General features: G+C 37.3%; 1 protein-coding gene across 3 annotated transcripts in view; it reads left to right on the forward strand.

The window, feature by feature from the left end:
• The first annotated feature begins 10,995 nt into the window (after nt 1-10,995).
• Nucleotides 10,996-25,394, forward strand: part of SRI (sorcin) — a 29,667-nt gene continuing 15,268 nt past the window's right edge. For 2 of the 3 annotated variants that reach the window (XM_077144966.1, XM_077146239.1), the window contains exon 1: nt 24,697-24,793. In XM_077144966.1, the coding sequence (XP_077001081.1) occupies nt 24,743-24,793 (51 nt within the window). In that variant the 5' untranslated portion in view covers nt 24,697-24,742. Of the gene's footprint in view, nt 11,082-24,696; nt 24,794-25,394 lie in introns of those variants that run through there. The other variant, XM_077145660.1, reaches the window with a different exon arrangement.

Raw genomic sequence — 25,394 nt, forward strand, 5'->3', positions numbered from 1 at the left:
AAGCAGCAATTTTACTGCAAAAGGAAAATTTAGTAACAGTGAACCGCCAAGTGTACAAAATATGGTGTTAAAGTGCCACCTTGTGGATATCGGCAGTATAGCGTACAACCGAGTGTCCTTTGAAATGTGACATTAGATATACAAACACCAAAACCAAGATACTAGAAAATTTGGGTGAGGGGAGGTGGGAGGGGATTAATCTTAGTTAAATTAGAGAAGTTAATAGTAAATAAATATATGATAAAACGTGAAATTCTCTTCATAATCTTTCTACTTCAAACCCATACATCACTCTTAAAAATGACTGGCCTTATGCTTTTATAAATTTCCCAAGGTAAAAGGCCTCTTTTTCCTTTTCAGATAAATTAATAGTTCTCATCATTTTCTCAGAATTTAAATTTTTCCTATTCATTTTACATCTTCCTATTTGTATTTTTGTACATTTCTGTCTTTTTACATTAATTTTTTTCAACTTGTTAAAAAAAAAAAAAAAGCTAAGCTTTTACCAGTCTAGTCTAGTAAGTTAACCCCATTTTTGCGTGAAGTGGTAAAATCAGCCTAATATAAATCACAGTTCATCTATGGATTTTTTTTTAATTTTCTTTTGTTTTTAAATATCTTTTCTGGCTCTTATGTTTATGTCATTATCATTTTAGCAGAATGGAAATGACATGCATGCATTATGTTCAATATTTTTATTCACAAAACTCTTCTTATTTTACAATTTTATCTGGAAGTAAGTAGCCATTCCATGTACCCGGCAATCAATCATCACACATTTACTGAGGATTTCTTATCTGCAATACACTTTTGAAAGAGATAAGAAAAAATAATTGCCAGTGACCATCTTTGAAGTCTCATAATTTTTGAGGAGTCATGCATACACGATAAGCTAAGTTACAGTAAGAATTTTAATTGATCAAAAATTGTTAAGATGTCTTAGGTGACATCACAAAGAAGTTCAGCTGGATTTGGGGTAAAATATGGATAAGGAAGGATATTTAATGAAGGAAAATTGGTGTGAACAAAGAACACTTTGATTTTTCCCTGTCTTAGCACTTCTACAGCAATTTACTGTTGACCGAGCTCATTCTGGCACCTGATGAGAACTTGCATTGATAGCATTATGTGCATATTATATATTTAGGTGTGCATTATATGCTACGTTGCTCTGTTGAGAAAAAGTATTAAAGCAAAGAAAATGTCTAATATATGCCAGAAATTAAGCCAGGTATGGGTATGAACAATACATTTGGAGACTGATTAAAATGCCATGTGAAAAAAACTGTACTAGAATGTGTATGAAGCACTTTCAGAGTCCCAGAGAAGTGATTAATTATAAATTTCAGGAACGCACAAACCAATTCTTGCATTTTGCTTACTCTACCCACAGAACACTTAGTTCTGTATCAGCTGTCACAAGTACTCAGTACACGAATGAACATGTAAACTAAACTGAAAATGCATGCAAGAATAGGCTAATAATCCAATGAAAACTGACCAGACTAATCAGAAGGAAAAGCTTGGAGAGTTTTCAAAGGTTATATTGATAACTGCTGAACTTTGTAAAAATAGTAAGTGTTGCCTAATTTTTGGCAAAATAGAATACCAGAAGAAAATACCAAACTTAAGGTTTGTTTTGATTTTCTAAAGTGCGATATACCAGAAGTGGATGGGCCTTTGCAATGGGATTTATTAGCTTACAAATGAACAGATCTAGGCCTTGAAAAGGCCAATAAGGCACCAGCAGGATGATACCTTCTCTGAAGACAAGCTGCTGGCATTCGGGCTGCCTTTGTCAGCGAGGTATGTGATCAGCATCTGCTAGTCCTTCACTCCTGGGTTTTGTTGCTTTCACCTTCAGGTTCCAGTGACTTCCTCTGGGCTTCAGGGGGTCCTCTCTCAGCTCTCTGGGGATTTTCTCTATGAACTTCTCTTAAATTCATCCTTTTGCTTCTCTGACCTCTTATCCTCGTACAAAGGACTCCAGTAAAAGGATTAAGACCTACCTTGAGGGAGGTGAGTCACATCTCAGTTGAAATAACCTAATCAAAAGGTCTCTCCACCCACCATAGTTCTGCAGCCACAGGAAAGGATTAAAAGACCATGGCCTTTTCTGGGGTGCATAACAGCTCCAAACCACCACAAGTTTCTTAGACTACTGTAGGCACAGCTCACTTGGAAGTGAAAACTGTACATGAATCCACAGAAACGTCCCTCCTGGAACTGACCTCCACAGCAGCCTGACACTCTGCACCTGACACACAGAAGGCATCCAGTAGGTGAGCATTTAAATAAATGAATTAGTTAACGAGTAAATCAGTTAATGCATGAGAGATTTTTAGGCAATTTAGAATCCCAATTAGGAATCAGAGAATTTACTCTTTTGAAAGCAGGAAGCCTTCCCTTTACAAAGGATGTTGTTAACTCGTATTTTTATATTGATAACTACTGAACTTTGTAAAAATACTAAGACCATTGAACAGTGTTAATTAAGACTGAATGATGGTTACACTTTATCACTTTTCTGTATATATGTATATTTCACAATAAAAAATGTTTTAAGAAAGACTGAATGATGATATTCTTGGCGTTAGGTAAACATTCACAAAATCAAATAAGAAAAAAGAAGTATAGAAATCAGTTGGCCACCTCACAGGCAAAGGATTCAATTCCAAATAAAATGTTAAATATATGAGCATTTCAGAACCATTTTAGATTCTGGTCTGAGACTAACTGTACTTCCATCTCTCTTGAAAACATTGAGAGATCACAAATCTACATATAAGCAACAATAAATTTATAGTTTTTCATATGAAGTGTTTGAAAACTAGATTTTTTTGATTAAAAATAAAAAATTAAATTTTAATTAAAATGTAAACAAGTTAACCAATTAAGGGGAAACATTTGAAGAATACCATTAAAGGATATGTGTAATAAAAGTATGACTACTTTTTATAACCAACCCCAAATTTTTAAATCATTTGTTGAAAGTTAATTAGAATAAACAATTAATAAAGAATCCTTGGACTTCCCTGGTAATATTATAACTTTGTTGGAGATGAGATACAGTTCTTGGTTCACATTTTATATATTATCTCTACCTCTCTTAAATGTAAAGTACATATTTTTCTGCCTGGAAGAAATAAACTGAAAATAGTTTTTCTTCAGTGCAGTTCTTCTAAAATTTATGGGCCTTTTATTCATGTATCCATAGATGTTTAAATTAGTTTTTTCAAACAGTAATACTGCTATATTAAAATTTGTTTAGAAATAGAAAATAAAGACAATCATCCTTAACTGTATGACCCTCACTCAACTCCTTTACCAGTGTGATATATATCTCTTCAATCTTTTTTCCCTGTGCAAATGTTTTTCACATCCTTGTAATCGTGGAGTGAATATGATTTTGTAGCTTTTTTTTTTTTTTGCTTTTACTTTAAAGTATTGTAACTATGTTTTATATTGTTGTTTAGGTTCCATTCCATATATGTTAGTGGCCACCGGCTGTTCCACCAAATAAATGTATATTAATATCCTTAATTTCTGATTATTTCCAGTTCTGATATTAGAATAAGAAATGTTACAATCATTGTCTTTGTGCATAGTTCCCGCACTGTTGCTAACTTCCACAATGCTGAATTGCTGGTGTGGGCTAATAAACATTCTTAAGCCTCTTTATATATACATATTTCCAAATCTACATTTTATGAACAGGGTTGAGAGAAGCAAAATCCTTGGACTTTAAAATTTAAATAGTTTTCTACTACAATTGGTTATGCATTTATTTCTTTAAATTTGCTCTTCTTGATTAATTACAAAAAAGGGAATATTTGTCCCAATGAAAAGCTGCTGCAGAATGGATACTGAATAGTCTGGTAATCAAATGTGTGGGCTCTGAAGTTAGATTGCAGAGGTGCGACTCCCCACTCCCCTGCTAGCTGGTGGAACAATTTGGACATAGTACTCCATGTGGTTGGCAGAAAAATGGGCCCCAAAAAAGGTCCACATCTTAATCCCCAGAACCTGTGAATTTGTTTGGTCTCATGGCAAAGGGGAGTTAAAGTAGCAGTTGCTCATCAGCTGACTTAAAAATAGAGTAATTATCCTGGTTTATCTGGGTGTTTTGGCTTTTTAGTGCTGCCAGAATGCAATATACCAGAAACAGGTTGGCTTTGAAAAAGGGAGTTTATTAAATTACAAGTTCACAGTTCTAAGTCCATAAAAATATCTAAACTAAGGCATCCAGAGAAAGATAACTTAAGAAAGGGCCAACGACATTCAGGGTTTCTCTGTCATCTGGGAAGGTACACGGCCATGCCTGCTAGCTTTTTCTCCTGGCATATCATTTCAAATGGCTTCCCCAGGGCATTTTCTTTCTGCATCTCCAAACATCTTTGTGTGGGTCAGCTCCAAAGCCTTTTCCCAAAGAGTTCCCTCTTAAAGGACTGGGCTCCAGTAGGTGGATTAAGACCTTCCTTGAATAGGTGGAAACACATCTCCATGGAAACCACCTAATCAAAATGTCCCATCCGCAACTGGAAACGTAATAATATGTAAACATGTAACAATGTCATAAAAAATTTTGCCCAACAAATAATATTGCATCAGGATTAAAGAACCCTGGTTTTCTGGGGTACATGGCAGTTTCAAACTGAAACACTGGGTAAGTCCAATGGAATGAATCAGAAGGGCCTTTAAATGGGGAACAGGAGATAGAAAAAGAATCAGTGTCAAAGTTATGCTAAGTAAGAAAGATTTACTAGCCTTTACTGGTTTTGAAAATTGAAAGAGCCTAAGAGCAAAGGAATGCACGCAGCCTCTAGTAGCTGGAAAAGGTAAGGAAATAGATTCTCCCCTAGAGCCTCCAGGAGTAATGCAGCCCTTGATTTTAGCCCAGGGAAATCCAAGTCAGACTACTGATCTTCAGAACCTTAAGGTGATATATTTGCATTGTTGTAAATCAGTAAGTTTGCAGTAATTTCTAACAGCAGCAACTGAAAACAAATACACATTATTACTCAGTGTCCCCATTTGCCACAATAGGGTAATAATTGTAACCACCTCACAAGGTTGTAATGAGTCTTTTTAAGAAGATGATGTATTTAGGGCTCTCTATAAGGTGCCTAGTGCAGAGACAGCACACTAAATGTTAGCTCATCTTATGGAATAATAGTAATAGTCATAATAGTAATAGTAGCCCAAGCAGCAGAGTAGGACCAATTTTGAATCGTTTACTTATTTTCTTCAGCCAACCATCTTTTGGAGACAATGTGTTTTTTACATAAAACAAATATTAGCACCTTAACTATCATAAATGCTGGAAATATTTTTCCCCAACATTTTATGTCATTGCTTTGTTGTGCTTTAGGGGAAGAAGTTTAAGGTAGTATATAGGCAAGTCAGTCAAATTTTTTTCTTTCTAATACCTATTGCTTATAAGATTGCTCATTCTCTGCTTTACTAACAGTAAGAGATCTTTTCCCCTATCTTAATTAACTTTTACATATAGAAATAAATATATTAAACTGTCTTCCTAAAAAACAGAAATGCTATAATAAAATTAAAGTCCCTATCATCCCACAATCTTGTCTTCTCTCCTATTCTCCAAAAGCAACCATTAGTATTAATTTCATCTCTATGCTTGAACATCTTCGTCCTCATGTGCCTGTTGAAAATGTGGTTTGTATTTTATATATATATACATTGTTATGCAACTTCCCTCTTTTACTCAACGTCTTGGAGAGCTATTGACACAAATCTAACTATTCCTTTTAACGATTGCATTTATCAACATTTCTTTAACCATACTCTTAATGGTTGACATTAGACTGTTTCTGATTTTTTGCTAATATAAACAATGCCTCAATGAACACCCTCCTGCATGGCTTTCAGGTACATACACGACTTCCAACCACTATGCAGAACCTCCCAGCAAAAGTTAAACAAATAAAAAATACTTTTATGGTATTTGTATTTGTATGAAATATAATTGAGGGCCTGCTTCCCTGAAGGACCTCTGAGCCCAATAATTATCTTTCTCTCCTTATCTCCCAATGGTCTTACATAATATACCTATTAACAAGCTTTTACATCATAAGGGAAGGTACATTTTTAACTTTACCAAATACAGACTGATTGCTTTCAGAGCGGTTGTAACAAATTACTATTCTACAAGTATTGGATGGGAGTTATTATTTCCCTACATCTTTTCAACACTTAGTATTACCAGACTTATCATTTGTGGCCAATCTGGTGGCATTGAATAACTACATTTTTAAATTAGTATTTCCTTGATTACTCAGAATGTTGAATAATTTTTAGGATGCTTTTTTGTCTATTTATAGTCCCTCGTCTATGACTATGTCTGTTAATGGGCTATGTACATTTTATTGGGTCATTTGTTTCCTTTGTTAAGGATTTATAAGAGTTTTAAACATATATATTCTACATTCATAGAATGACTATCATTTGTCTATGATTTATGTTGAAAATATTTCTTACAGTTAAGCTTGGCCAATGATTACTCTTTTTTTCCCTGCCCTTGTGTGGCATTGTTACCACTGATGTGCTACAATTTTTTTTTTAATGAGTTGAATAGTTTCCCATCTTATTGTGGGTTCTGGAATTGTTTATTTAAGATAGGTGTAATGTTTTTCTGAAGAATTAGTGGAATATACCATTTGGTGGTGGCAGAACAATAAAGAATTCATTTTCTTCTTGTAATAATTTCTGTATTTTGAAAATTTGTCTGTATTTTCTAAACTTTTTTCAAATTTACTGGTAGTCAGCCACCCAGAACTCGCTGGCACAAGCACCTCACATCCAGCTCACACACCTGCAGGACAGCTGGGCATCAGTTGATCCTAATTGAGTACCTGATATTGTCTGAAGCTTGTCTGGACTTGGCTCCATATTTAAGGTTGGGCCCAAGTCTTCCCGACTTCTTGTCGCACGTCCTCCATGGACCATGTTCTTCTCGTGACGATGGAAGAAGTATGAGAGGGGTAAATAGAAATGTGATGCTTCTTAAGACCTAGGCTCAGAATCAGTGGGATCTGTCACTTCTGCGCATTGGACAAACTAAAGCACATGGTCCAATATTGGGGATGGGGTAGAAATATTCTACTTCTACCAGGGGGAACTGCAAACTTACATGACAAAGGGCCTTGAAATAGGGAGGGATGAGGGACTGGGGATAATTACGTAATCTGCCACAGATGGTATTGTGTTAGAATGCATTTTTAAATCCTTCTATGTCCCTTACCCGCTGCTGTTTCTCTCTTTTCTCCTTGATAGTTCAAGCCAAATGTTTATCTATTTTATTAGACATCATGAACAACTAGCTTTTGGTTTTGTTTATAAACTCAAATTGATTTTCTTTATTTGTTTTATGTTTCTTCAATATTTATTTCTCAATTCCCTCATTCTATTTCATTTGGGTTTATTACGTTGTCCTGTTTCCTAGCTTCTTTGCTCAGTTACATTCAGTCTTTCTTGTTTTCTAAAACATACATTTAAGGGTATAAATTTTTCACTAAACACTTCTTTGGGTGCATCTCAATGCACTGCTTTCATTATCTTAGTTCTAACGTCTTTAATTTTAATTTTTATATGCTATCTTTGACCTAAAAGTTACTTAAATGCATATTTTTTATATTTACAGCTATGTACAGAGTTTTTAAAAATATATTTCTGTTGTCGATTTCTTTTTTAATTCCATTGTGGTCAGTGAATAGGTATGTATGTATGTATGTATGTGTATATATTTGATTTTTGAGATTTGTTGATGACTTCCTTTGTGGTTTATTGCATGGTCAATTTTCAGAGAGATTCTATGTTAGTAAGAATATGCATTCCTTTTTTCCCTTTTCATTGGGTCACAGTTGAATGTATATATAAGATTCTGCTTGTTAACTATGATATTCCAGTCTCCCTATTCTATCTTATTTTCTGCCTAATTTATCTTTTGGGTCTGAGAGAGATGTGTAAAAATGCCCCAGTAGGATTATGGCTTAATCCTTTTCTCATTGTACTTCTGTTAGTTTTTACTTTATAAATATTGGGATTGTGTTGTTCCTGCATTAAGGTTAATAAATGTCATGCATTCTTGGTAATTTGTTCCTTTTTTTAATAGTTCAGACACTGAGAAATCTTGCTAGTTGACTGTTCTAGTTTACTAGCTGCCAGAATGCAATATACCAGAAACAAAATGGCTTTTAGAAGGCGGGAATTTCTTGAGTGGCAACTTTACAGTTCTAAGGCCAAGAAAATGTCCCAATTAAATCAAGTCCATAAAAATGTCCAAATTAAGGCACCAACAAGAGGTTACCTTCACTCAAGAAAGGCCGATGAAATTCATGGTTTCTCTCTCAACTGGAAAGCTATATGGTAAACGTCGTGATGTCTTCTAGCTTCCTCTCAGGACTCTTGCTTCATGAAGTTCCCCCAGGGACATTCTCCTTCATTTCCAAAGGTCACTGGTTGGTAGACTCTGTAGTTCTCATGTCTCTGCTGCTCTAGTCTAGGCTTTCTCCAAAATGCCTCCTCTTTTAAAGGATTCCAGTAAAGTAATCAAGACCCACCTGGAATGGATGGAGTCACATCTCCCTCTATTCAAAAGTAAATACCCTCAGTTGAGTGAGTCACAGCTCCATGGAGATAACCTAATCAAGTTTCCAGCCTATAGTACTGAATAGGGATTAGAAGAAACTGTTGCTCCCACAAGATTATTAGGATTAAAACATGGCTTTTCTAGGGCACATAAATCCTTTCAAACCGGAACAGAGATAAACCATTCTGGTTTACCTGACATGGATTTCCCAGGACTGGGGACTTTACAAAACCCAGGAAAGCTCTGAGTTATTGCAAATAAAAATGAATGGCAAAGAAATATGACTGTGGATAAAGCACTTTTTGGCACTTAAGATACTGATGCAAATCAGACTCTACCTCCACAGATTGCTTCGGAGCTTATTTAGAAATTAATATGAATCTACAAATATAATAGTAGAGTTTACCCATTTAGAGAGAATATTCTTCTCACATAAAAGCTGAAATTAGATCAGAGTCTTTGTAATGTTTTTTCTTGGTAAACCGGCACACAGACTAATCCATAAAGAAGCGTGTGTTCGTCAGAATCAAACTGTATCTTTAAAAAGGTAGGTTTTACTGTCTGTAAATTATACCTCAATAAACCTGAATTTAGGAAAGTCTTTATATTTTTAAAGTAAGAAACACTAGTTCACAGATTAATTTCTACATCTAATAAAGATTAAAATTTTTTAATAGATATATAACTTAGATTACTTACAGGGAAACTTAAGGAGCAAAACCCATACTTCAGCAGTCTTCTCTGTTTCTCAGGAGAGGAGTTTCTACTCTGTAAGGAACAGATTACCGACTCAACAGGTTGGCTGAAACAACGGGAATTTAGCGACTCACAATACTGAGACGAGAAAAAGTTCAAAATCTAGGAATCAACAGATGATGCTTTCTCTCCAAAGTCTGAAGATTCTGCTGCCGCCACTGCGGTTGGGCTTTTGTCTTTTCCTCATGTCGCGCGGCATGCGCTCTCTTTTCTCTTCCAGGTTCTGCTAACTTGCCGATTCCATTGCCTTCCAGCTTCCTGCTTCTCCCCCTGGCTTTCTCTGGCTGTCTGAATTTCTTCTGCTTAAAAAGAACCCCAGCAATATGGATTAAGGCTCACCCTCATTCAATTGGGCCATACCTTAACTAAAATAACATCTTCGAGATACCCCATTTACAAAGGGTTCATACCCACAGAAACAAATTGAGAACATGCCTAAATATTTGTGTCTTCATGTTTTCCTGAAATCAGGAAAATATTTGTTAACATAAGTCATAACTATAGCAATGCAGATATTTGTAAGAACTTTCTACTTGATATTTTGAGACCATTCAGTTTTGACAGCTGATCAAATGTTATCTAACATTTGATTTGCTTAATATTTATAAATCAAGAATTTTGTTATCCGAATATGTAGATTTTTTTCCTTGTTGCCTTAATTTTAAATTGGTTTATGAAACTTACTGTGCAAACACAGGCTTTACAATGATTATATGGATACTTTATTTAAATATGCCTATGGTTAAGCTAACTAAGATATCCATTGTTGGTGGCGCTTGGTGTATTGTTTGTTTTCTTAAATAAAAAAGGAAATTAAACTTAATTGATACATGTTTTTTCCATACTTAGCTATGGTGAAGTTAGTTCTTCATAGGCCAAGTAGATAGCTCTAATAAATCAAAATAATTTAAAGTGTTCTAAGAATATTTCCTCAATTCACTGTGCTATTCACATACATGTGATAGCTACAGACACAAAACACTTTAAATTTTAATCTGCATTATTAACATTTCCTCCAACATTTTCATAAGCCTAGAGTAGACAAACAGCAAAATAACAGTTCAAGCACTGATTTGTAATGAAAGCTGGTTTCTGTCGTGTGAATATTCTCACCATGGCCTGTTGATAGGAAGTTACTAAACCTGGAGCTGGGAACTGCCATGCAGCAGGACATTACTACATGGTATAAATGTAGTACAATAATTAAGGAGTGATGAGTTTTGAGTATCTGAGTTTTGAGTATTTCATTTTCAGTAAATCAATGAAATTTAATTTGTGATACTGGCAGTGTTTAACAAGGACTGGCAAAGTTCCTAAAAACTGGCTCTCACTGGCTACTCTCGCTCACCACTCGCTGTAAGAGTTCCACACAGTTCTATAATTCTTCCAAAGTCTTTGACAGAGGAATAATTCCACTGTTTCTGTTGGCCCCTGGCTGCCTGAGCTAGGGTAATTCTTTCTAACACTGAAATAAAGACATTTCATGGAAGGCCTGGCTGGGGAGTATGGGAAAGCTGCCTGCACTGTCGAACATGTTTTATAGTTGGTTACTGATTGCTAGGGGGTCAGAGGGCAATGTGACTAATCTGTTATTATAGTTTGTACTTCTTGTTTCTTCTGTTTGCCACTCTGTAAAAAGGCATTTCTTTAGAAGAGACAATTCTTAAGAAGAACCATCACCTCCTCCTCCAGACCTTGCCTTAAGATGCAGGTAAGTAAACAATTTTAGGCAGATCCTAACAATTCAATTTTTCTAATTCTACTAATGAGACATGAGAAAAACTGTTTTTCTTTGTAATTTTATTGACCCATTGTTTTTCAGGTTGGGAATATCTATCTGCAAAGTGCTTTTTGTTTGTTTGTTTTTTTAATTAAATACTGTCTGAATGTTCTTTGAGGGAACAAAATTTAAGAGTGAAGTCTAGAAATTAATTTATATGGTAAAGGAAATTATGTTTTAAATGGAAAAACATATTCTCAACCTTGAGATGATTAAAAGATAGACAGAAATGACAATTAGATTTCCCTATTAAGAATATTAGTATAAATTAATTTATATCATCTACCAAGACAAAGCTTTTCTTTTCACGCTCTGAGAAAAGCAGATCTATATTCAAGTTATTTTCCCCATTTCAATAAGTTGGAAACAATACAAGTGCTTGTTTGAATGGTAACTCCAGGAGATTTTTCAACAAATCCTGTACAATAACTGAAAATACCTATAGCTCTTCAGATAATATGTTTAAACTGAGATAGTTAGATTGATTCTCCCATACAAAATCTTAGGTAATTGAAAAAATTATTGATTTTTAGTGTATATGTAAATTGGATGTGGATACAGCATTGAAATAAAGCATGAGTCTTTGTTTACCACAATAGTAGTATCACAATTTGTGATTTCTCAGATAAAACACAGAAGTGAGAATCAATTAACTTAGGCTCTCTTTTCAGCTTTGCTACTGAGTTCCCACTGTAAGAAAAACAGGAAAGTAGCTTCCTGAAAAAGAAATTTATATAAAATAAGAAATACGTTTCTCCTAAATAAGGTGATCCCCAATTTAAATATAGCTGACATGTGTAAGCTTCATCTCAGTTTGTCTTTTTGCTACTCCACCTGGATGCCTGGGGTCAAAACACTCTTCCTTCCCCAGAGCTGTAGTTTGGAAGTTTTTGTGTTTTTTTCCCACGCCTCCAGGCCACCCCCTCCACACTGATCAAGTTGACAGAAACTGTGCCCCACCCCTACCCACAGCCCTCATTCCTCGCTTTACCCTTGGGTCTGCAGAGGAGCTGTGACATCATCATTGGCAGGAAAAAGGACTGAGATGGGCTTGGGGAGTGGACAGAAAACTAGCCTTAATGAATCCTCTTTGTATCACCCTGGCCCTGGCTCTGGGGTTTGTTTCTCTTAAGAACAATGGGTTAAAACAGCTTTGGAGGGCAAGTCTGGGAACCACTTATAAATGGACTTTTATAGGAGAATACTCCCTATATTGGTTGCAAAAAAGAACCAGTTTCTGGTGTATAACCTCTTTAAGAGTTTTATTGAGAACAACCTGTTATACGTTAATCTAGTGCTCTTGGGAACATTCATCTCCAGGAAATTTGCCTGCTGCTGTAATGCAGGTGATTTTTTAACTAGGGATACAGCTTTAGTATGTCAGATTTTCCTGTCCATCTGTCCCGGATATAATGATGGCAACAAGTAGAAGTTGTAGAGGATTGAGAATCAGTGTAAGCCTCAGAAAGGAGTAGTTTAGCAGTTGTTGCATCTTTTTCCTTACCTCCCTTCAGCTTTGCATATTATACCCAGTTTATCAAAAAAGTAATTATCTATCTTAAAATTAATCCTTGTAACTGTTAGTAATATAGCAGAATAGGTTTTCATTATTTTAGACGATTCCTTTAGATTAGTTTAATATTCTGGTTTCTGAAACATATTTCTAATCTGGGATAGAAAAAAAAATCCTCCAAATTCTGATTCTTGATTGAAGAATCAAAGAAGGAAGAATCCTTATGGAATAATGTGAGGTTGAGAAAAGATTTGAAATCAGAAGATGAATGTTTAATATCAGCATCGCTGCTGCTCAGCCTAGTGACTTAGAGCAAGTTACAGGGCTTCAGTTTCTTCATCCTGCACAGTGTGGCACTGAGAAAGATAAAAGAAAACCATTAGAAAATACTTTGTAGATTATAGGGCATCAAATGGACTCAAGGTTTTCATTATCATCTTATCCAAACCTCCATCCAAAATGCAAACCTGCCCTTTATCAAAGCTGATGGTCCAGCACATCTGTAGCTGGCCATTTTCAGACAGCTCTAATTGTTCCAAGCTCATATCTGTATCTGTATCAATATCCCTGAAATTCTGCATCCTGGGTAAACCTGGTCATCCATCTGACTAAGAGCTTCACTATGGGAAGAAAACAGATCAGCGGTGACCTATACAGTGGGAGTAAGAGCATAAGAACATTCACCATCAGGCCTATGACCAATTGTCCTTGCTGTGTTTCTGTTTGTTTGTGTGTTTTGCATGGGCAAGCACCGGGAATCAAACCCAGGTCTCCGGCATGGCAGGTGAGAACTCTGCCTGCTGAGCCACCGTGGCCTGCCCAGTATTAACTTTTAATTAGAGGGAGAGGTGACTCCTTGGGAGTGTTTCATGAAACAAGAAGCCTGGAGAGGAAGCTAGAAGACATTGCCATGCCCACCACGTGGCTTTCAGAAAACCTGAACTTCACTGGCCTTTCTTCAGTGAAGGTAACCTCTTGTTGGTGCCTTAATTTGGACATTTCTATAAACTTGCTTTAATTGGGACATTTTCTTGGCCTTAAAACTGTACACTTGCAACTCAATAAATACCCCTTTTTAAAAGCCATTCTGTTTCTGGTATATTGCATTCCAGCAGATAGCAAAGTAGAACACCCCCTGTCCCTCCCTAATATATATTTATTTTATTTACTTTTTTGCCCTTAATTTTTCACTCATGTGTCCATACCCTGCATAAAGGGAGCATTAGACACACGGTTTTCACAATCACAGGGTCACCCTGTAAATGCTATACAGTTATACAGTCATCTTCAAGAATCAAGGCTACTGGAGCACTGTTCAGTAGTTTCAGGTACTGCCCTCTAAGTTCTCCAATACACCATAAACTAAAAAAAGGATGTCTACATAATACATAAGAATAACCTCCAGGATAACCTCTCAACTCTGTTTGAAATCTCTCAGTCACTGAAATTTTATTTTGTCTCATTTCTCTCTTCTCCCTTTTGGTCAAGAAGGCTTTCTCAATCCCATGATGCTGGGTCCTGCTCACCCCCGGGAGTCAGATCCCACGTTGCCAGGGAGATTTTCACCCCAGGGAGTCATGCCCCACATAGCAGGGAGGGTAGTGAGAGAGAGAGACCACATCTGAGCAACAAAAGAGACTCTCTGGGGGTGATTCTTTGGCATCATTATCAGTAGGCTTAGCCTCTCCTTTGTAGGAATAAGCTTCATAGGTGCGAACCCCAAGATTGAGGGATCAGCCTATTGATTTGGTTGTCCCCACTACTTGCAAGAATATCAGAAATTCCCCAGATGGCAAAGTTGAACATTTCCTCCTTTCTCCCCAGTCCTCCAAGGGGACTATGCAAATACATTTTTATTCTTTGTCCAAATTACTCTGTATTGGAACATCACACTAATCTGTACAAACCAATGAGATCTCATGTACTACTGAATGAAGCTGAATGTGAGAATGATAGAGGGAGGAGGACATAAGAAACCAGAAGGAAAGACAGACGATAAAGACTGACATTGTATAATCTACAAATGTCTCACACCCAAATGTCAATGATAGTGACTAAATGTACAAATTAGAAAATGTTTTTGCATGAAGAACAGAGGAATGTCAATATTGCAGGGTGTTGAAAATAGATGGTCATTCATATTTTAAAACTTCAACTTCTGTGTGGGACTAAAGCAAAAAGTGTTTATTTGGTAAAAAAAAATTATATTTTGACTAGTGCAGTTCCTAATATAACTTATATGGACAGGTTAATTGAACACTATAAGTACATGGAAACTTGCATAGGGCATGAGATTTTGTAGGTTTGTCTAGTATGATACCCCAATACATCCCAGAATGATTTGAACAGTGAATGAAGTATTTCCAAAGACCCCTTAGGAGAATGGCGAGAAAGAGGGAAAATTCAACCTCCCCCATTTGGAGAATTCCTGATATGCTTGCAAGCAGTGGAAACTACTAAATCAATAGGCCGAGCCTTCACTCTTGGGGTTTCTTCATATGAAATTTATCCCCACAAAGGATAGGCTAAGCCTACTTAAAATGAGACCTAACAGTCACCCCCAGAGAACCTCTTTTGTTGCTCAATGTAGTCTTGCTCAGATGTAGTCTCTCTCTCTCTGTCTCAGCCAACACGGTAAGCAAACTCACTGCCCTCCCTTTCTCTATGTGGGACATGACTCCCAGGGGTGTAAAATTCCCTGGCTCTGTGGCACAGAAACTCTAGAATGAGCTGGGACTCAGCATCAAGGGATTGAGAAAATCTTTTCAACCAAAATGGGGAAGAGAGAAATGAGACAAAATAAGGTGTCAATGGCTGAGAGATTTCAAACAGAGTCAAGAGGTTATCCTGGAGGTTATTCTTACACATTATATAGATATCCCCTTTTTAGTTTAGGTGTATTAGAGAGGCTATAGGGAAGTGCCTGAAACTGTAAAGCTGTGTTCCGGTAGCCATGTTTCTTGAAGATGATTGTATAATGATAGAGCTTTCTCAATGTGACTGTGTGATTGGGAAAACCTTGTGTCTGATGCTCCTTTTATCTACAGTTATGGACAGAAGAGTTAAAAACAATGGATTAAAAATAAATAAACAATAGAGGGAACAAATGTTCAAATAAATTGAATAGATTCAAATACTGGTGATCAATGAAAGGGAGTGGTAAGGGGTATAGAAATAAAATAGGGGGAACAAAGGTTAAAGTATATTTGGGTAGATGGAAATACTAGTGGTCAATGAGAGGGAGAGGTAAGGAGTATGGTATGTATGAGTTTTTCCTTTTTTTTTTTTATTTCTTTTTCTGGAGTGATGCAAATGTTCTAAGAAATGATCACGGTGCTGAACATACAGGCATGTGATAATATTGTGAGCCATTGATTGTTCACCAAGCATGGAATGTTCATATGTTAAGAATGTTTGTGTTTGTATGTTGTTTTGTTTTGTCAATAAAAATATTTTTTAAAAAAAGGGCACCTAAGATTTTGGTAGGGATTGTGTTGAATCTTAGATTTAGTATGTTTTGCCATCTTAACAATATTAACTCTTGCAGTCCATGAGCATAGGATGTCTTCCGATTTATTTCAATCTTCTTTAAGTTCTTCAATGATGTTTTGCAGCTTTTGGTACTCCAGTCTCACACTTCCGTGTCAAATGAATTTTATTCCTTTTGATGCTATTGTAAATTGAATGTTTTAATTACATTTTCAAGTTGAGCATTGCTAGTCTATAGAAATATAATTGATTAAAAAAAAAATAATGCCGGAGACCCAGATTCAATTTCCGGTGCCTGCCAATGCAAAAAAATAATAAATAAATTAATTAATTAAAAGACCTCATGTACTATTCAAGATTCCATGTAATTATGGTGCCCAAGTTAACTGACCATATAAGTTAAATTAGATTATGTGCTACCCAAAATATAAATTTTGCACCAAATAAGCATCTCTCCCTGTGATCTCACACAGATGTTGAAGTTTGAAAATATGGGCCATATAATCCTTTCCCAGTATTCTAATTTACCTAGTCTCATCCAGATCAGCTTCATTCATATCTCTAGATGAAGCCTGATCACTTTTTCAACTTTTTTTAACAGTTGCTGAATGGAGTAATGCTGACTTTCATAGCTTCAGTACTCTGTCTCAGGTGTCACATAAATGCCCAAAGTTTCAGGGAACAACCAGGTTATATACAAATAGCTCAATATGTCAGAAGTTAGAAACATCAGTTACAATGCCTGAATATATGTGACTGCTGTAAAAGCTTACAATCTAGGACCCTTTCCAATATGCCCCAACCTGATAACCCATGCTCTCAACTTTCTCTGATTTTGCATATTATAGTTAGTCATATGAGTGAGGCATGATAATATTTGTCTTTTTGTTACTGCCATTTCATTCAATATACTGCTCTTAAGGTTCATTCACCTAGTTGCATGCCTCACAACTTTATTCTTTCTTGCAAACCACCCAGTAGTCTGTTGGATGTAAACACCACAGTTCCCCCTTCTATTCCTCGGTCATTGTACCCTTAGGCCACCTCCATCCATCGTGAATCTCTGAACACTGCCGTCATAAACACCACTGTGTGAATGTCCATTTGTGACCCCACTCTTAGTTCCTCCAGGTATATACCTACCAACTAGGGTTGCAAGATTATATGGCAACCCCATCCCTAGCCAGTGGAGCCACCACACTGCCCTCCAAGGAGCTACACTTCTCAGCAGCTTCCCTACCAATAGTGAATAGATACATCTCTTTCTCCATATTTTCTCTAGCAGTTGTTTGCTACATTCCCCCTCCTCCCACCTCTGCTTGTTGACATTTAGTTTTGGCATAATGCCTCTGTTACATTCAGTGGAAGCATATTACAATGTTCCTGTAGACTATAGCCCCTAGCTTGCATTGATTGTACCTTTTCCTGTATACCATTCATTTTCAACCCATGCCATGTTAACATTGATTTGTTCTCCCTTATGCAAAAATGTTTTTATATTTGTACATTTAATCATCATCCTTGTTCTCTCTAGGCCTTCCTAAGTTATACTGTTTCAGTCTCTATCCTTTCTCTTTCCTGCTGGTTTCATAAGTGCCCCAACCCATCTTCCTCAACCATACTCACATTCAGCTTCATTCAGTGTACTTATATTATTGTGTACCATCAGACAATATTTTGTTATCCAGTTCTGAATTTTTACAATCAGTCCTGTGCACAGTCTGTATTCCTTCAGCACCAAATGGCCAATCTCAACCCTCTTTCTAGCTTCTGATAACCTGTGTTCTTAACTTTATCTCTCAAAATTTACTCATTAATATTAGTTCATATTAGTGAGACCATAGAGTATTTGTCCTTTTGTTTCTGGCTAATTTCACTCAGCACAATGTCCTCGAGGTTCATCTATATTGTTACATGCTTCTTGACTTTATTCTGTCTTTCAGATACATAATATTCCATCATATGTGTGTGCTATAGTTTGTTTAACCACTTTTCCATTGGTAAACATTTGGTCTGTTTCCATCTCTTGGCAATCATAAATAATGCTCCTATGAACATGAGTATGCAAATGTCCATTTGTCCTTACCTGCAGTTTCTCTGAATAGATAACTAGCAATAGGATTGCTGGATCATATGGCAATTCAATACTTAGCTTCCTGAGGAACTGCCTAACTGCCTTCCAGAACAGCTGTACCATTTTATACTTCCACCAATAGTGGGTAAGTGAAACTCTTTCTCCACATCCTCTCTAGCACTTGTCGTTTTCTGTTTGTTTGTTTTTAATCATGGCCATTCTGGTGGGTGTGAGATGATATCTCATAGTGGTTTTGATAGCCAGTGAAGTTGAGCATCTTTTCATGTGCCTATTAGCCATTTGTATTTCCTTTTCTGAAAAGTGTCTGTTCATGTCTTTTGCCCATCTTTTATTTGAATTGTTTGTCTTTTTGTTGTTGAGTTTCTCATTATATATTCTGGATATTAAACATTGTCTGATATATGGTTTCAAATACTGTTTACCAATGAGTAGGTGCTTTTTTACTTTCCTGGAAAATTTCTGTGATGCACAAAAGTGTTTAATTTTGAGGAGATCCCAGTTATCTATTTCTTTTTTTATTGCTTGTGCTTTGGGTGTACAGTCTAGGAAACTACCTCCTAAAACAAGATTTATAGGCTATTTCTCTACATTTCCTTCTAACAGTTTTCTGGTTTTAACTCTAATGTTTAGGCTTTTTATCCTTTTTTAGTTAATTTTTGTATAAGGTGCGAGATATGGATTCTCTTTCATTCCAGTTCTCCAAACACCATTTATTGAAGAGGCTGCTCTGTCCCAGCTGGTTTGGCTTGACTGCCTTATCAAAGATCAATTGTCCATAGATGAGAGGGTCTGTTTCTGAACACTGAATTCAATTCTATTGGTTAGTATATTTATCTTTATGCCAGTACCATGCTGTTTTGACCACTGTAACTTCATAACATGCTTTAAAGTAGGATAGTATGAGACCTCCCACTTCATTTTTCTTTCTCAAGCTATTTTTAGCTATTTGGGACACCCTGCCCTTTCAAATAAATTTTGTTATTGGTTTTTCTATTTCTGCAAAATAAGTTGTTGAGATTTTAATTGGCATTGACCGACTTTACATTTCAATCAAATAAGATTTAAAAATTAGTTCCTCATTTCACATGTTCAATAGCTACATGTAACCAGTGACTACCATATTCAACCTCAAAGATATAGAACATTTCCTTCATGGCAGAAATTTCTATTGGACAGCTATTATGTGTGATTCATTATCACCTAGAGTATGCCAGGATTCTGTTAAACACTTTACATGCAAGCACAAAAACATCAATGACGGAGATTTTAATAACCCCCGAAAATACTTATATAGTTACAAGATTAATTGAGCCATTAGGGGGTTTCTTTTATTCTCTTGTATTTCTTTTATCAAATAAATACTATCCCCATTTTTTTTAAGATTGTTAGGAGTTTGAAGATCAGGCCTTCAAACTCTTAAAAATTAGTTCCTCATTTAACATGTTTAATAGCTATTGTGAAGACCTGGTCTTCAAACTCCTAACCATCTTAAGAAAATGGGGATAGTATTTATTTGATAACCTTTAATGCTATCAAACAACCATTTCCACATATTTGGAGATCTGAGTTTCTCTCTAAGGGAAAGGTCTTTAATCTATGAGATACCACACCCAGATTAGAGTTGAAAGAGCGTTGAAACTTTAACCTGTTAATTGCCCTTGCCTCACTTCTTCCTGATACATTAAACCAGTGATTAATTCAACTTCAAGAAATGCTTAAATAGCTGCTGTTACTCAGCTAGCCTTTATCTCTCTCCAATTTTCTAAGTAAGGAAGTTCTGGATGCATACTACACATAGAACTTTAAGTTTTCTCCAAGGACAAGAGCGTGTCCATGCTGTTTTTTGTCTTGAAAACACGAATAGAGAAGATTAGGAGTGAGATAGGAAGGTGTACTACAAAAGAATAGGCTCCTCTCTGATAAACATATTCAAATAAGCTGGAGTTTCATCTGAGAAGAGTAAAATATCTGCATCAGGCTAGAACCAGCCATTCAAAAGCTTGGATCCGTAATTTACCATCTCACAAGCTCGGTTTCTTTATTTGTAAAATGAGGTGTTTGGAGTAGATGATCCCAAAGGTTTATGTGATTCCAATGACTTCCCCAAGTAACTGTGATCCATACCCTATCTGTAAACCTTTGTATAACCCTCTTCCTAATTCCATCTATTCCATTCCACACTCCTCAATAATTGTGGCATGGCTGTTTTACTCCCACAGTCTTTTTCCAGGACTTACTAAATTGTTAGGGCAGATGACACAATATTTTAGTTCCTCAGACTGTCCACACCTGTTAGGAATTCTTCTTCTAACTTTATAAATATAAATATATAGCTTACGTACTCTGTTACTGAATTCTTCTAAATGGCTGTAAGCTGCAGTGTCCGTATCTCGGATTCTATGATTTTAATGAGTTCTTACTCTGCTGGGGTTTTTATTTAGTTCAAAATTAAAATAGACACGAAGGAAGAATGGATTCTCTTCCCCTACCGCATGTTTAGGAATGGGGGAGATAAGCTCCACTTTGATGATTCATATGCTCTTGCCCAATGCAGATGAGAATTTTGGAGGCTGCTTCTACTTCTAAAGTTTTTTTTCTGCAGTCTCTCTTCTGCCCTAATTCCTTAAGAAGCAGTACCACGAGGGAAAAATGTAAGCTTGATTTAGTGCCTTTGTAGTTTGTTATTATTTTAAAACACCCACGCTTTAGAGTTAGGCAGATTGGGGTTCAAGCCCTCATGTGTAATCCTGGGAGTCACCTATGCCTCAGTTTTCGGACCTTATAATGTGGGTAATTACATCTTCTTTTGAAGGTTATATGCTTTAAGTACAATGCCATAAGGAAATTCCTAGTATAACACCTGGCTTATACTAAGAACTTAGTAAAGTTCTTAGTAAAGAAATAATTCTTTACCCCTTTCATTGGAATAAATATTAAAACCATAAAAAAAAATGCCCATATTCACCTCCATTTTCGTAGGTTTTTTTTTTTTTTTACTGAATCTGTATTCTTTCTTGAATGTTTTAGATTTTACAATACTCAGCGATACTACGAATTAAAGGGTCCATGTTATATGTGCAAACATTTACAGATAGCCTGTATTCAACTTTGTCATTTTGTGTGCCTGTTGGCTACTACAACATAGGATAAGACAGACAAGTCAGGATTTCACAGTGTTCTTCCGATCCTCTTATTGAGAAGACTTCCAAGAAGCCATTTCCAGGAGGTCATCATTCCCCAGGGTGACTCAGGAACCCTATGCATAAGCTTTACCCTAAAGTCAGCAAATCCCTTGCTGAAGTTTACTGGTCCCCAATTCATAGCCAGCATCCTGAAGGGGTATCCAGCAAATGAAGGCAAACTATTGCTCTAGGCCAAGTCTGGTCTGCCTCCTGTTTTTGTACATCCCAGAGATAAGAACGGTCTTTACATTTTTAAATGGTTGAGAAAAAATCAAAAGATGAATATTATTTCATGACATATGAAAATTATATGAAGTTCAAATTCCAGTTTCCAAGGTTACCATTAGAACATAGATAGCCATGTCCTTCATTTACATGAAGTCTATGGTTGCTTTTGTGCTAACAGTGGCAGAGCTGAGTAGTTGCCTTAAATATTTACTATCTGGCCCTTTTACAAAGTTTACAGACTCCTGGTCTAGAGGAGATTCCAGAGAGAGACTACCTCAGGGGATTGGTTAGCTCTGGGTGCCTACACTTTGGGCAAGTTCCCTCAGCAACTGTTTCATCTGTATAATAGGAATGATAATAGCACCCATCTCATGGGGTTTTATGTCTGTGACCTCACAGAGTAAGGTACTCAAAAAAATTTTTTTTTAATGTTCTGCATGGGCAGGCACCAGGAATTGAACCCAGATCTCCAGCATGGTAGGTGAGAACTCTGCCTGCTGAGCTACCGTGGCCTACCCTCTCATGGGTTTTATGAGGATCACGCAAATATGTAAAGTGCTTAGAAGAGAACTAATATGTTATCTAATAACATATAGAATATTATACATGTGTTTACTGTTATTATTGTCACAGATTTTTCCATTAAACTGAAGCAGCAGTGGCTTATGGATACTTGAGGATATAACGCAAGGAGTTAATTTTTGTTCCAGATACAGTGTGTCATGACAGTTTTTATTATTAGCAATTTGTTAGCAATAATTGTAAGAATTTCACTTATAGCACTGCATTAAAACTCAGTTTTTTAGCAGCAAAGCAATAGGAAGATGTCTTTCAGCAAATTAAATGCCAATCAGCATAGTCATTTATCCATAAGCTAATTCCATATGACTTACCAATATTCTATATGTTATAGATTTCTTTCAAACTTCAATATTAAAAGGGTTTACACTCAATTTTAAGTAAGGCAAAGCATAAGTATTAGGGTTTGGCCCTCATCATTTATTCCTTATGTTACTTCATTGTAAAAATAAAAACAGGCTTCAAAGGAACTCACATAATGACTAATCCACCTTGATGGTTGCTGTATACTTAAAAACAGGAATCTACTTTCTGAATCAAACACAAAACAAGCAACATATTGGTTATGTGCTATGGGAACAATGGGGACTAACAGAATTCTTCTTTTCAGTATATTCATTTTTAGATTTGGAGTCTCCATAAATGGGGCTATGGGAATGAATAAAGGGAAGTTACAGACAAGGAGAAGACAATGAACTTGGTGAACGTGTAGCCAAGGAGCTGGAAATGAAGGAAACTTGTTCACCACCACAAACAAGCATAGCACAATGAGCACGAGCTCTAATATTTGTTCAATGTTGGATGACTCTTTCAATCTTTCTGTGCAGCCTTCATAGCAAAAACTGTGAATATTGCTTAGAATGGTAAAATTCAGAAAAAAACTAGTCTAGTTCTTAACAGTGAGAAACAAACAAGCAATTCCCTGTGTGAAGTTACAGAAAGCAAAACTAAACACAAATTTCAGGTCTAAATTTCTTCATGTCTAGACTAGGGGGTGGCGGTGGGGGGAAACATATGAAATAAAGGAAAACATTTTCTAAACAACCCATATGAAATAAGGATCTCTTATCTTCCTGAATATCTATGGCAGCTCTGTTTTTCTTGTATATAAAGTAGCTGAATATAGGGCCTGCCACAGTGGCTCTGTGGCAGATTTCTCCTTTGCCATGCTGGAGACCTGGGTTCGATTCCTAGTGCCTGCCAGGGAAAGAAAAATTAAAAATGTAGCTGAGTATAGATATTTCTGATTGCCGAGGTTTGTCAACCCCCAACCAGCATCATTCCTGTTAACCCTAAGGAACAACCAGAGCTCCATTTGAGATCCTATAAAAGTTGCACTCCCTAAGGTTACTTTTCAGAAATCTAAAGCCTTTACCTGGTTCTTAGTCCAGATAAATCTAAAAACCCAGAGGTGCCCAGTCTCTTCAAGAACTTCTACTCGTTCCATCCCCCATCCCATACTGTGGACACCCTTGTTTCAACGTGAAAAGAGTTACAATGGGCAAAGCCCAAACATACCTCAAGATTGGAAAAAGGATCGGAGGAAAAGGAGGAGTTATAACAGGGAAGTTAGGGTTTAACAAATGAGTATGACTGCTGAATCAATGTATTATTTCTTTGTAGTCCAGTGTCTTGGAGTAGCTAGAAGGAAAAACCTGAAATTACGGAACTGTAACCCATACCAAACTTTGAAATCTGTTCTATAACTAATTGTTAAAATATATTTTGAAATTCATGTGTGTTTTTTTGTATATATGTTACATTTCACAATAAAAAAGTTAAAAAAAAAAAAAAAAAGTAGTTGCGTAACCTTGGGGAAAGAAATTGTTTTGCTTGATTCATCTAGTTAAGTCATTTTCCTAAGAACGATCTGGGCGAGGCTGTCCTGCCTTGTAAATACCCTCTGATCTTTCCAGGCCGTGTCTGAGTTACGCCCAGCTTAATCAGAAGGTGACCAGGAAACACACCGTTGTGGTGCTGTGAAATGTGCAACCGCAAGCCTAACGCCCAATCTGCATACTGTTTCTGAAGCATTTATCCCCGTCTTCCAATGGCGCTTTCACATTTTAATCTTTCAACTTCTTAACACAGACCAGCATCTAAAAGCTACCCACATGCATTCAACTCCGTCCCACATTGTTCTATACAGTTGCTTAAAATGCCAGAAAATAGCAAAATAGGAAGGGAAATTAAAAAAAAAAAAAAAATTTCCCGGGGCACTCTATAGGTGTTGGAACGTTCCACTAGTTTCCAAGGGAGAAAGTTCCCTGGAGTGAACTACATCGCACTTAGTAGGACATCACCGGACCTTCCATTATTCAGCGCCTTGGCATCCAAACCACGAAAACACCAAAGAGCGCAGGCTGGGGGCCGCGATTGCTAGCTGAAGGCCGGGGTGCCCGGCAGCTACAGGGACGCGGCCCCTACCCGCCTGCTTGGTGCGCTCCGGGGCGGCCCCGGCGCCGCGGGGCGGGCGCGCGCGCTGGGCGGCGGCGCAGTCTGCACTATGGCGTACCCCGGGCATCCTGGCTCGGGCGGCGGGTACTATCCAGGCGGGGTAAGTGCGGCCCGGGTGCGACCGTCGAGCTCCGAGACCGCGAGAGGCGGCGCTGGGGGATTCTGCAACAGGCGTGGAGGAGGCGCTGCCGGGGCGGCTCCCACTGCCGGCTTCTCTCTGCCCGCTGCCTCGCCCCAGGCCCGCGCGGTTCGCCCTCTTTCTCTATCTCCCTCTTTTCCTTCGGACCTTCCTCCTTCCCGGTGGCCCCGCGGGACCAACGCGCGGGTGGATCGTGACCCAAAAGGCCTGCCCTGTGCCTCTTGGTTACGCCACGTGAAATGATGCAAAATTGGTTGTTAACCCCCCCCCCTTCCTCATCTCTTCCCCCTAAAAAATAACAGCCATTTTTAAGCTAGAGCGGTCCAGGGTCCCATCTCTCCCTTTAAGAAGGTGAGGAAAAATAAAGTCAGGGAAAATCCGCTACCGTAAGCCCTCCCCGGGGAAGGCCGCCCCGCCTGGCGCCAGGGATGCACGTCGTCGTGGGAACAGTTTCCGAGGCTGTTCCCTGCGTTCTGTTTCGCTGCCGCAGAGGGCACGGTGCTCTTTAGGAAATACAGTCCCGCCTAGACACCTTACTCCTCTCTACGTTACACCTGTATCA

Source organism: Tamandua tetradactyla, chromosome 1 (genome assembly GCF_023851605.1).
Source record: "Tamandua tetradactyla isolate mTamTet1 chromosome 1, mTamTet1.pri, whole genome shotgun sequence".
Classification (NCBI taxonomy): domain Eukaryota; kingdom Metazoa; phylum Chordata; class Mammalia; order Pilosa; family Myrmecophagidae; genus Tamandua; species Tamandua tetradactyla.